The following is a 12267-nucleotide window of genomic DNA, read 5'->3' on the forward strand; positions in this document are numbered from 1 at the left end:
TTGATCTCCTGACCTCAGGTGATCCACCCGCCTCGGCCTCCCAAAATGCCAGGCCAATATTTAACCTTTCATCTGATGCTATCTGCTTAGGAACTAAAGGATAGGCAGTTTCTTGCATGACTCAGCTTTTAGCTTAATTTTTTTTCTTTTGGTATAGTGAGTTGGGGTCCCAATTTTTTATTTTCCTTTCACAAAACTGAGGACAGAAAGAGGAAGTGGAAAGAGGGAGGAGGAATGGGTTGTGGGAAAGGCAGGAGGAAGCTGCCAAAGAAGAAAGCTTGGCCAGATTCCCCCTCCCTTCTGAGAGCCCCAGTGGCCTCGAGCCAGGGGGGTGGATCCTGGCGGCAAGGAGGGAGGGTGTAGCCAGCCCCAGGGTCCCATTGGCTGCCCGGAGGTGCCAGGGGAATAAAGCCCAGGACTGGGTAGCCCCTGGGACCATTCAGAAGACTGCCCACCGGTCCTCAGCCCCCTCTCTTTGTGGGCTATCTACTCAGTTGATCCCTCCCTCCCTCGCTGGCTTGGCTCTGTTTGCTGCTCAGGCCCATCACCTTTGTCGGGTAAGTGGCCCCATCCTCAGTCCCACCTCAGCACTGGAGTGTCCTGGGCTAGCCTGTGGTTTCCCAGGGGAACAGAGAGGCATAGAAAGAGTCCATCAAGGCTGGGCATGGTGGCGGATGTCCATAATCCCAACACTTTGGAAGGCTGAGGCGGGAGGATTGCTTGAGGCCACAAGTTCGAGACTGAGCTGGGCAACAGAGTGAGACCCCCCCCCGTCTCTACAAAAAAAAAAAAAAAATTTTTTTTTTGAGACAGAGATCTCACTCTGTCACCCAGGCTGAAGTACAATGGCACAATCTGGGCTCACTGCAACCTCCGCCTCCTGGGTTCAAGCAATTCTCCTGCCTCAGCCTCCCGAGTAGCTGGGACTACAGGTGTGTGCCACCACGCCTGGCTAATTTTTGTATTTTTAGTAGAGATGGGATTTCACCATGTTGGCCAGGCTGGTCTCGAACTCCTGACCTAAAAAAAGAATTTAACTAGTAGAGTGTGGTGGTGCACGCCTGTAGTCCCAGCTACTGGGGAGGCTGAGTTGGGAGGATCGCTTTAGGCCAAGAGGACGAGGCTGCAGCGAGCAACGATTGCACCCCTGCACTCCAGCCTGGGTGACACAGCAAGACCTTGTCTCAAATTTTTTAAAAAGAGCCAGTTGGGCCTAAACACTGTCTTGAGTTTGTGTCCAGTTCTGTGCCTCAGCTTCCACATCTGTAGAATGGGGATGAGTGTAGCGCCTTCCTCCTCAGGTGGTTGTGGGGGTGAAAGGATGACCTGCACTTAAGGTGTCTAGCCCAGATTTCATAACAGTTCATACCGACTGAATGCTTACTGCGAACCAAGTGAGAGGGAAGGCGGCTTCCGACTGCCGAAGTCCGGTGGGCAGACAGCAGCTTCAGGGCCTCCCTCCTCCTCTCCAGGCACAACGTCTTCTGAAGTCTTCTGATCCTTGGGGCAGGGTGGGACTGGCAGGCTGGATGCAGTTAACGGATGCTCGCTTCACGGAAAGCCGTGGCAGAGAAGGGGCTGCCTGCAGAGGGAGCCCTGGCCTTTTACCTGAAGATATCCCACGGCGCCGCCTGGGACAAATGGTGCCCCAAATCCACCTGAAAAGGGTCTCCGTGGCCGGCGCCTCCGACTCCCACCCCGGTTGTCCCTGAGGCCAGGCCTTGGTGACCTACACCGGCCTTTAATGTCAAGTCAGTCAGAACTGGGTCCAGTGGCTCACGCCTGTAATTCCAGCACTTTGGGAGGCTGAGGCAGGTGGATCACTTGAGATCAGGAGTTCGAGACCAGCCTGGCCAACATGGTGAAACCCTGTCTCCATTAAAAATGCAAAAATTAGTCGGGCGTGCTGGTGCACGTCTGTGATCCCAGCTACTCGGGAGGCTGAGGCAGGAGAACCGCTTGAACCCAGAAGGCGGAGGTTGCAGTGAGCCGAAATCGCACCACTGCACTCCAGCCTGGGCGACAGAGGGAGATTCTCTACAAATAAATAAATAAAAACCAGGATCCCATTGTTTGGGGATTAAGCTCCAGGAGCTGAAAGTTCATTCCGATTTGGGGACATCCTGTTTTGAAGTGTGCCCCAGTCTCTGACTTTTATTCAAGAGATCCAGCAGAGAGAGGGTGTCTGTTCAAGTTCCCCTCCCAGGCCCCGAATGTCAGTTAATTCAGATAGAAAAGGGGTGACCTAGTTAGGGAATGCTAAGGCTGGTGGGGCAGTTGGGATCTCCACCCCTCATTCTCCCTCTGACCAAGGGATGTCTGGCTCATTCTGGGACGGGGGGATGGATGTCCAGTTCAGGAGTGCCCGGGACAGGGGGCTGGATAAGGTGGCATTGGAGATGGGTCTCTGGCTAGCCACCCTTGCCTGGCCTTCTGAGATGGTGGCAGGAGGGGGGATGGTGGCGGGAGGGGGAACCAGAACACCCCTCAGCCAACGCCTGCTGATCTCTTCTGGCCGGGCCCAAGTTGAAGAGAATCAAATCTGCCCTGGGACTGTCAGCGGAAGGTAGGGGAGATGGAAAGGCTGGGACTGTCAGCGGAAGGTGGGGGAGATGGAAAGGCTGGGACTGTCAGCGGAAGGTGGGGGAGATGGAAAGGCTGGGACTGTCAGCGGAAGGTGGGGGAGATGGAAAGGCTGGGTGGGTAGATGTGGCTGTGGCTAGACCCCAGGCCACCCCAACTGCTTCATCCCCGAGAGCCCATCCCAGAAGCGGGAGCCTGAGCCACGCCCATGGGTCTCAGTGAGAGCCTGAGCCCTGGAGCCAACTGCTCCTGGGTGAGTTCAAATCCTGCCTCCCTGCCTCACTCACAGTGTGACTTTGGGCAAATTATGTTAATAGTCTGCTTCCTGTTGCTGTGTACCAAACTACCCAAAATGTGACTTAAAACAACAGCAAGCCAGGTGCTGTGGCTCATGCCTGTAATCCCAATAGTTTGGGAGGCTTAGGCGGGCAGATCGCTTGAGACCAGGAGTTGGAGACCAGCCTGGCCAACATAGCAAGACCCCACCTCTACCAGAATAAATAAATAAATAAATAAATAAATAAATAAATAAAATTTAAAAGTCAAGTGATTAGTCAATGATAGAATAATTATGACAAAATTAGTAATTATGAAAGAGCTTTTCCTAACTGAATATTGGGCTTCCCAAAAGTTAGCGTTGTTTTTTTTTTAAATAAATATTTATTGAACATCTACTATGAGTCAGGCATTCTGCTGGGTCCTGGGATCGTCCATTTAAGCCAAGATACTTGGAATTGCATGTCAGAAGAGCCAGCTGCCAGGTTTTTTTTTTTTTTTTAATGTATGCATTTAAGTAAGTAATAGAGGCACATGGTAAAACATTCAGACCGTGCAAAAGGTGGGTGCTATGATCCCGAGGGCCAGCTCTCCTCAAAAGCCCCACCCTGGCTAGTCTGTCATGCGTGTTTTCCAAGATGCTCTGTGCACATGGAAACATGTGAACAACAACAACAACAAAATTCAAATAAAAAAATTTAAAAACTAAAAGAAACGTGGACTATATGTGTGTGTGTGTGGATGGATTGTGTGTGGGGGGATGGATAAGTGTGTGTGTGGATGGATCCTGTGTGGTGGATGGATTGTATGTGGGGGTGGATCGTGTGTGTGTGGATGGAGTATGTGTGTGTGGATATGTATGTGGGTGTCCCTGAATTTTTGCATAGATAGATAGCCTTTTTTTTTTTTTTTGGAGAAGCAGTCTAACTCTGTTGCCCAGGCTGAAGTGCAGTGGCTCGATCTTGGCTCATTACAACCTCCACCTCTCAGGTTCAAGTGATGCTCCTGCCTCAGCCTCCTGAGTATCTGGGATTACAGGTGCCTGCCACCATGCCTGGCTAATTCTTTTTTTTCTTCTTCCTCTTTTTTTTTTATCAAGACAGAGTCTTGCTCTGTTGCCCAGGCAGGAGTGCAATGGTGCGATCTTGCTCATTGCAACCTCCGCCTCCTGGGTTCAAGTAAGTGATACTCCTTTCTCAGCCTCCTAAGGAGCTGGGATTACAGGCACACACCACCATGCCCAGCCAATTTTTTGTATTTTTAGTAGAGATGGGGTTTCACCATGTTGGTTAGGCTAGTCTCGAAATTCTGACCTCGTGACCCACCTACCTCGGCCTCCCTAAGTGCTGGAATTACAGGCATGAGCCACTGTACCCAGCCTCACCTCATGCATTTTGAAAGCTACAAGGTTTGAGTGTTATCTCTTCAGCCTCCCAGCAAATGTGTGAGAAGTCAGGAGTGGAAGGTGATACCTGTCCCCATTTTACAGATGACAGAGCTGAGGCCAAAGCGTGATTACCTGTCTGCTGTCACATGGCGAGTAGGTGGCCCACTTGCGATTAGAGCCCAGGTCTCCAGGATGCTGTCTGATCTGAGCCCTTGCCTGGCTTGCTGGAAAGCGAAGGAAGGGATCACTCTGGCCAGCTCTCCTAACCCTCTGGGTTTCCTTCGTTTCTGCCAGTCATGATGTCTGGAGAACCCCTGCACGTGAGGACCCCCATCCGTGACAGCATGGCCCTGTCCAAAGTGGCCGGCACCAGCGTCTACCTCAAGATGGACAGTGCCCAGCCCTCCGGCTCCTTCAAGATCCGGGGCATTGGGCACTTCTGCAAGAGGGTACGGGACCGGGTCAGCATCATCTAGACAGGGGTGGCAGGTCCTCCTTTCTCACCAGGGCAGGGCCAGTGCTGTGTGAAATTAAAGTCATTGTGGGATAAGCCTACTGACTCCCCACAATGACTGAGCGTCCACCATTAGGGCTTCCTCTGGTTGAGGGGTGCCCCTCCAGGAGGGTCCCTCAGGACTGATCCCAGAGCCATCAGTCGCCTGTTTTCCTCCACCCCTTCCTGAGCCGGTCTCTGTGGAGAGGGGAGGTGCAGTCTCAGACAAGGGTAGAATGAATTCCAGTGAAGGAAAGGTCTGGCAGGTATTCCAGGTGGACAGGAAGAACACAGGCAATGACTGGGAGGTGGGCCTGAGTGCCTCTCCTATTGTCTCCACAGTGGGCCAAGCAAGGCTGTGCACATTTTGTCTGCTCCTCGGGTAAGTGACCTGCTTCCCCATCCTGTCCTCTGCTGTGTGTCCTGGGGTCAGGTACTCTGCTTCTCTGAGCCCTGGTTTCCCCAGCAAATGTGCCATTGAAAACACTGGCAGCAGCCAGCAGTTTGGAATTCCAGAGGGAGGCCAGCAGTCACCCAGGTTGGGGAGGTGAGGGGGGAGCTCCAGAGCCCCCAGTAGAGGGCAAGCAGTCCTGCCTGGGCTCCCAGATGCTCCCGCACTGACACCCTCTCCACCCCTGACCCTGGCAGCGGGAAATGCAGGCATGGCGGCTGCATATGCAGCCAGGCAACTGGGCGTCCCCGCCACCATCGTCGTGCCCAGCACCACACCTGCTCTCACCATTGAGCGCCTCAAGAATGAAGGTGCCACAGTCAAGGTGGTGGGTGAGGTGAGTGCCGACCCAGGGCAGTGCAGAGAGAGGGTACCTGGTGGCTGGGCAGGGTCCCCCCTGTGCCTCACCCCCTCCCATCTCCCCTGTGGTTTTGCAGTTATTGGATGAAGCCTTCGAGCTGGCCAAGGCCCTAGCGAAGAACAACCCAGGCTGGGTCTACATTCCCCCCTTTGACGACCCCCTCATCTGGTATGTGGAGTTCACAGTCACTCGGTGGGGGTGGCAGCCACTGCCCTATATCACTGGGCAGGCATTGCTATGATGCACATCATCACATCCTCATGCACAGCAGCTGCACATGTGTGCACACACCACCATGTAGAAGCACACTGAGGCGGGGCACAGTGGCTCACACCCGTAATCCCAGAATTTGGGAGGCCAAGGTGGGAGGATCACTTGAGGTCAGCAGTTTGAGACCAGTCTGGCCAACATGGTGAAACCCCATCTCTACTAAGAATACAAAAATTACCCGGGCGTGGTGACACATGCCTGTAATCCCAGTTACCAGGGAGGCTGAGGCAGGAGAATCGCTTGAACCTAGGAGGTGGAGGTTGCAGTGAGCCAAGATCGCACCACTGCACTCCAGCCTGGGTAAGAGAGTGAGACTCCATCTCAAAAAAAAAAAAAAGAAAGAAAGAAGCAACACACATGTTCACATGTCACACCCAGGTGCAGCAGCAGGTGCACACACATGTGCACCAAATGCCCATTCTCCATGTCTGCACACACACCACACCCAAGGCTGAACATGCAAGCACGCAGGTGTCCAAGTGTCAGCAGTTGCGTCCTCCTGGAAGCAGACCCAGGGACAAAGGTTTCAGGGAAAGGCGTTTATTTGGGAGGCGATTCAGTGGGGGAGTGGGGAAGTGAGCCAGGGAAGGAAGAGGGCTTGCTTTTTTCTTTTTTCTTTTTCTATCATCCAGCCCAAAATGTCAGGAAGGGGGCTTTCAAGGGCAGGTGGCCACTGTGGGTGGCTGGAGCTTAATCCCTTGGGGACCCTGGGGGCCAGTATAGAAGGTGGGCCACAGTTTCCCTCTCCCTGGGAGAAGGAGCAGGGGAGTTTGTATGCCGACCCGTGGCCGTTGGTTGAGGGCTCCTCTAAGGGACTGCCATCTCCTGACTCTGTTTGCAGATAGCTCAGGTGGCCACAGAAAGTCCTCAGGTAGAGACACAGATGCTGGCAGCTGGAAGCTGAGGTGGCGGGTGGGGAGGGAAGTAGCTCCAGGCCCCATCAGCTGGGATGAGGCCTGTGCAAACCTGAGCTGGTGTCTCCAGGAAGCCTAGCCCTGACCCGCCACCCCCTCTCCCCACCGTCCAGGGAAGGCCACGCTTCCATCGTGAAAGAGCTGAAGGAGGCACTGTGGGAAAAGCCGGGGGCCATCGCACTGTCGGTGGGCGGTGGGGGCCTGCTGTGTGGAGTGGTCCAGGGGCTGCAGGAGGTGGGCTGGGGGGACGTGCCTGTCATCGCCATGGAGACCTTTGGCGCCCACAGCTTCCACGCCGCCACCACCGCAGGCAAGCTCGTCTCCCTGCCCAAGATCACCAGGTGAGCAGCTGGGGTGCCTCCCTCAGGTGTCCAGCAAGCACTGGGGAGTCCCCTTTAGGTCTGGCTTCGAGATAGATCCTGATGTTAGCCTGTTTTACAGACGAGGAAATGGAGGCTTTGATCACTTGCCCAGGGTCACATCCAGTGAGTGGTACAGCTTGGACTCAAGCCCAAGTCTGTGTGACTCCACCACGTCACACTTCCTCACATGAAAAGCCTCATATGAGGCTGGGCACAGTGACTTGTGCCTGTAATCCCAGCACTTTAGGTGACTGAGGCAGGAAGATCACTTGAGGTGGAGTTCAAGACCAGCCTGAGCAACATAGAGAGATTCCCACCTCTAAAAAAAGTTGTTTTTTTGTTTTTGTTTTTTTGTTTTGTTTTGTTTTGTTTTTTTAACTAACTGGGCGTGGTAGCACACACCCATAGTCCCAGGTATTCAGAAGGCTAAGGTGGGAAGATTGCTTAAGCCCAGGAGCTGATGCTGCAGTGAGCCATGATCATGCCAGTGCACACCAGCCTGGGTGACAGAGCAAGACCCTGTCTAGAAACAAAGAAAAAGGGAGGAAGGAAGGGGGGGGAGGAAGGAAGGAAGGAGGGAAGGAAGGAAGGAAGGAAGGAAGGAGGGAGGGAGGGAGGGAGGGAGGGAGGGAAGAAAGGAAGGAAGGAAGGAAGGGGAAAGGAAAGGAAGAGAAAAGAAAAGAAAAAGAAAGAAAGAGAAAGAAAGAAGGAAGGAAGGGAGGGAGGGAGGGAGAAAGAAGGAAAGAAACAGAAAGAAAGAGAGAGAAAGAAAGAAGGAAAGAAAGAAAGAGAAAGAAAATAAAAGAAGAGAGGGAGGGAGGGAGGCAGGCAGGAAGGAAGGAAGGAAGGAAGGAAGGAAGGCAGGCAGGCAGGCCTCATAGGAATCATTTACTGAGTCCTCTGTGGCAAGATTTTCCATACCTCATTACTTTGCCAACTATTTACTGAGCCCCTATTGTGTGCAAGACACTGGCTGATCTGGGGAGAGAGTGGCGCATAAACCCAAGTCTTGCTCCTAAGGAGTTCATATCCAAGCCCCAAACCTTTGATAGATAGTTTTGTTTGTTTGTATGTTTGTTTGTTTGTTTTGAGACGGAGTTTTGCTCTCGTTGCCCAAGCTGGAATGCAATGGCATGTGCAAGCGCCAGCTGGAGTGCAAATGCCATGACACTTGGCTAATTTTGTATTTTTAGTAAAAATGGGGTTTTACTGTGTTAGCCAGGCTAGTCTCAAACTCCTGACCTCAGGTGATCTGCCTACCTCAGCCTCCCAAAGTGCTGGGATTAAAGGCATGAGCCACCACACCTGACCGATAGATAGTATTTAATTAGGATTAGGCTTTGGCCCCATTACACAGAAGCCCCAAATAACAGTGGCTTAGATGAGATTGAACTTCACCATGAAAAGTCAGGGCCCCGGGTCCATTGAGTTTGTTTCCCCATTATCCTTAGCATGTAGCCTTTTGGTCCAAAATGGTTGCCTGAGTGCCAGCTATCACACCCACATTCCATGTGGTAGGGAGGGGGAAGCAAGGGCAGAAGGCTATGCTCCAACCTTCAAAGACAGACACAACACTTCCACTTACCTTTTGTTGGCCTGAATGTAGTCACATGGCCACATTCAGCTGCCAGAGAGGCTGGGAAATGTCTTTATAACAGGTGATCATATGTGCAGCTAGAAAAGATACCAGGACAGACAACAGTCTCCACTACACATAGGGAAGACCGAATCCAGCCAGATAAGAACTTCTTCCGGCTTTCTGAGCCTGGCATCTGGAGCTTCTGTGTCCCACACTGTAGGCACTGAAGACGTCATGGCTGAGTGCCTACTGTAAACCACGTGCTACTGAGGGTTGAGGTAGCCGAGGCCCTCAAGATGCTCCTGGGGAAGGGAGAGGGGGCAGTTGAGCTGGGAACAGAGCCAGTAGTCACCCCGGGGGGCTGGGGACAGCGCCAACACATTGGTTACCAGCGCAGGTCTTGAAGTTATACAGATCCTGCTTGCAGCCCCAGCTCCAGCACTCCCTAGGTGTGTGACCTTGGGCAAATGACTGTATACTCTCTGCCTCTGTTTCCCCTTCCCAAAATCAAACCAATTAACAACAACAGGGTTCTTGTGTGAATTCAATAATGCTTGTGAAGTGCTTGGCACCTAATGCTTTCTCAAAAAGTAGTTGGGGCGCTTGTTACTATAGGGGAGTACCATTTGAGAATTCCACATAGGGCCGTGGGACTCAGTACTCTCCCAGGAGGACTCCTTGGAGGAGGTGGCCTTAATCCTGAGCCTTGAAGGACAGAGCAGGATGTGGGCAGGCAGAGTGATGCTAAGCCTTATGAGGGTTAACCAGGTAGAGGTTGCAACCTGGAGCAAAGGCAGGGAGTCCTATCGGTGAACAACAAGGGTCCTCTTAGGCATTTGCTCCTGACTTAGTGTTGATCAGAATATGATGCTCTGCCAAGGCAGGAGGATCACTTGAGCCCAGGAGTTCAAGGCCAGGCTGGGGTTGGGCATGGCGGCTCATGCCTGTAATCCCAGCACTTTGGGAGGCCAAGGTGGGTGGATCACCCGAGGTCAGGAGTTTGAAGCCAGCCTGGTCAATATGGTGAAACCCCATCTCTACTAAAAATACAAAAATTAGCCAGGCGTGGTTGGGCACCTGTAGTCCCAGCGACTCGGGAGGCTGAGGCAGGAGAATTGCTTGAACCCAGGAGGCAGAGATTGCAGTGAGCCGAGATTGCACCACTGCACACTCCAGCCTGGGCAACAGAGCAAGACTCTATCAAAAAAAAAAAAAAAAAAACCAAAAATAACCCATCCTGGGCAACATAGTGACACCCCCCAGTCTGAAAAAAATTAAAAATAGTGATAATAAAGAATATACTAGGTGATGCCAATTCAAACGCTCTCACATTAGAAGACTCCACTTGGTTGGGGGATCCCTGAGGCTTTTCAGGGCTTTGCGGCTGCAGAGGTGACACCTGTCCCCCTTGCCCACGGATTCGTTGCTTCTCCATCTCACATCCATCTCCTTCTCTCCTTCCCTGCCCCCATCTCTCTCCTGTTTCCCCCACTCCCATTCTCTTCTGGGTTCCCACTTCTCTCAGTGTTGCCAAGGCCCTGGGTGTGAAGACTGTGGGGGCTCAGGCCCTGAAGCTGTTTCAGGAACACCCCATTTTCTCTGAAGTTATCTCGGACCAGGAGGCTGTGGCCGCCATCGAGAAGTTTGTGGGTATGTGCCAGGTCCTCTCGTGACCTGACCTGCTGACTCAGGAGCTAAGTGGCTGTCCACTTGGTGTGCCACTGGGGATCCCACTCACCCCAAATTTTCTCCACAGTTCTGTCTTCCATCTCTGCCTAGAACCTTCCATTAACGGAAGGTAATACAATGCAGTGTAGACATAGAAGAGCAAAAGCCACACATGATAGAAAAGTAAGCCTGATAACCATAGCAGGGGAAAACAATAAGTATTTAAAATAATGCTTCTGAGTTTTCTGGTAGCCAAAGGAAAAAGGAAAACATGGGGCTCAGAGTTGGATTCATTCAGAGGTGGGTCTGTAACTAGGTTGGACTCTTTCTGGGTTCAGTCTAGGGCAGGGATGGCAAAAAAGAGAGAAAAAAATAGTACCATTTATGCTTCTGTACCTGCTGCACACTTGGCTAATCAACCATGGAACTCTTGCTCAGATGATGCCTCAGAATTCTTCTCAACACAGTGCTCACGCAACCACACTCATTCTATCAGTGTTAGCACTCATAATGAAACCCAGGCCCTGGCTCAGGCTTGGAAGGGCCAATTCAGGGTGATAACGGGATGTTTGGTCCAGGACCTGCATCTGCAGCCAGGGCTGAGAGCTGATTGGCTCAGTATTCCCAAGTCCTGCCAATGGCCTGTCAGCTCCTGTGCACCCTGGGAAACTCAGGCCATGCCCCTGTCACTTCCCTTCTCTGGCAGATGATGAGAAGATCCTGGTGGAGCCCGCCTGCGGGGCAGCCCTGGCTGCTGTCTACAGCCACGTGATCCAGAAGCTCCAACGGGAGGGGAATCTCCAAGCCCCGCTGCCATCCCTCGTGGTCGTCGTCTGTGGGGGCAGCAACATCAGCCTGGCCCAGCTGCGGGCGCTCAAGGAACAGCTGGGCATGACAAATGGGTTGCCCAAGTGATGACGGACCCCTTACCAATCTGTCCTCTCCTAGCCGAGGAGACCCCTGGAGGGGCTGGAGTTTTATCCAGCGCCTCGGTGTATGTTTGGTTGAGCGCCTGTGGCCCGGGTGCAAGTTAACTTCTTGTTATCAGGAGCCCACTATACAGATGCCAAAGGTCGGCAGTCAATGAGGCTATGAACTGGACCTTTTTGGTATCTGTGTGACTGCTCTGTGCCCATCCTTAGCCAACATGCTGGCGTGACAAGTGCCCACAAGTAACACACCAGGTCCCCAGAGGAGGGTGGACGGGACAGACCTGAATCACAGCAGTGAGGAATTCCTCGAAGCTGTGACCCTGCCCGAGAACTTGTTCCCAGGGAAGGTAAACAGGGCCACCATCCAGGGTTGAGGAACCATCTCAGCCATCCTCCCAGGAAGCCCACCCCTGACCCTTACAAATTTTTCTAATGTGCAAACTTTTTCATTGAAAAAATAAAATATATTTATGAAACAAAGATCCTGTGCATTTTCCCATCATCAGCTGTCTTCCTTCCCGCTTTCCTCCCTTAGAAGGAAGACCTTGGGGTCTTCTAATAAGCTTCTAATAAGCCCCAGTTCTCAACTGGGGCCCCAGAGTTAGGCCAGGAGCCTGACTCCAGCTGGTCTTGTGTGCCAGGAGAGGGGCATCCCTGTACCACAGGAAGCAGGTGTCTAAACAAGAGGGACTTGGGGTAGGACAAAGGCTGCCTCCGCCGAAGGCAGAAGCAGCTGAGGAGGCCAACTTCATTCTGATAGGAAGTCCTTCCTGGTAAGTCAGAATTATTTCATCACAGACCCAATGGAAGTAAAGAAGTGAGGCCCCCTCCCCTGGGGGTGTGTGAGCTGACACTGGACAGCCATCTCTGGGAGAGGGAAGGGGTGGTTGGACTTGAAGTCAATGTCATGCAAACCCTCCTCAAACATGGAACCATCTCTTCCAACGAAAGAATGTGCTGAAGCCCGTATCATAGTTCAAAGAGGAATTAC

At 52.5% G+C, this 12267-nt stretch overlaps 1 protein-coding gene across 2 annotated transcripts; it reads left to right on the top strand.

Moving 5' to 3' along the window:
- Positions 1–416: 416 nt before the first annotated feature.
- Positions 417–11756, top strand: SDS (serine dehydratase). 2 transcript variants are annotated; one of them, XM_033220485.1, is made up of 9 exons: positions 417–557; positions 4349–4399; positions 4541–4695; positions 5082–5121; positions 5388–5527; positions 5628–5719; positions 6849–7076; positions 10202–10326; positions 11051–11756. In XM_033220485.1, exons 2-9 carry the CDS (start codon positions 4393–4395, stop codon positions 11257–11259), a joined length of 996 nt encoding a protein of 331 aa, XP_033076376.1. In that variant the 5' UTR covers positions 417–557; positions 4349–4392; the 3' UTR covers positions 11260–11756. The 2 variants fall into 2 exon arrangements, with proteins under 2 accessions (XP_033076376.1, XP_033076377.1); XM_033220486.1 differs by lacking the exon at positions 4349–4399.
- The last annotated feature ends 511 nt before the right edge of the window (positions 11757–12267 follow it).

Source organism: Trachypithecus francoisi, unplaced genomic scaffold (genome assembly GCF_009764315.1).
Source record: "Trachypithecus francoisi isolate TF-2019V2 unplaced genomic scaffold, Tfra_2.0 Lachesis_group11, whole genome shotgun sequence".
In the NCBI taxonomy this organism is placed as follows: Eukaryota; Metazoa; Chordata; class Mammalia; order Primates; family Cercopithecidae; genus Trachypithecus; species Trachypithecus francoisi.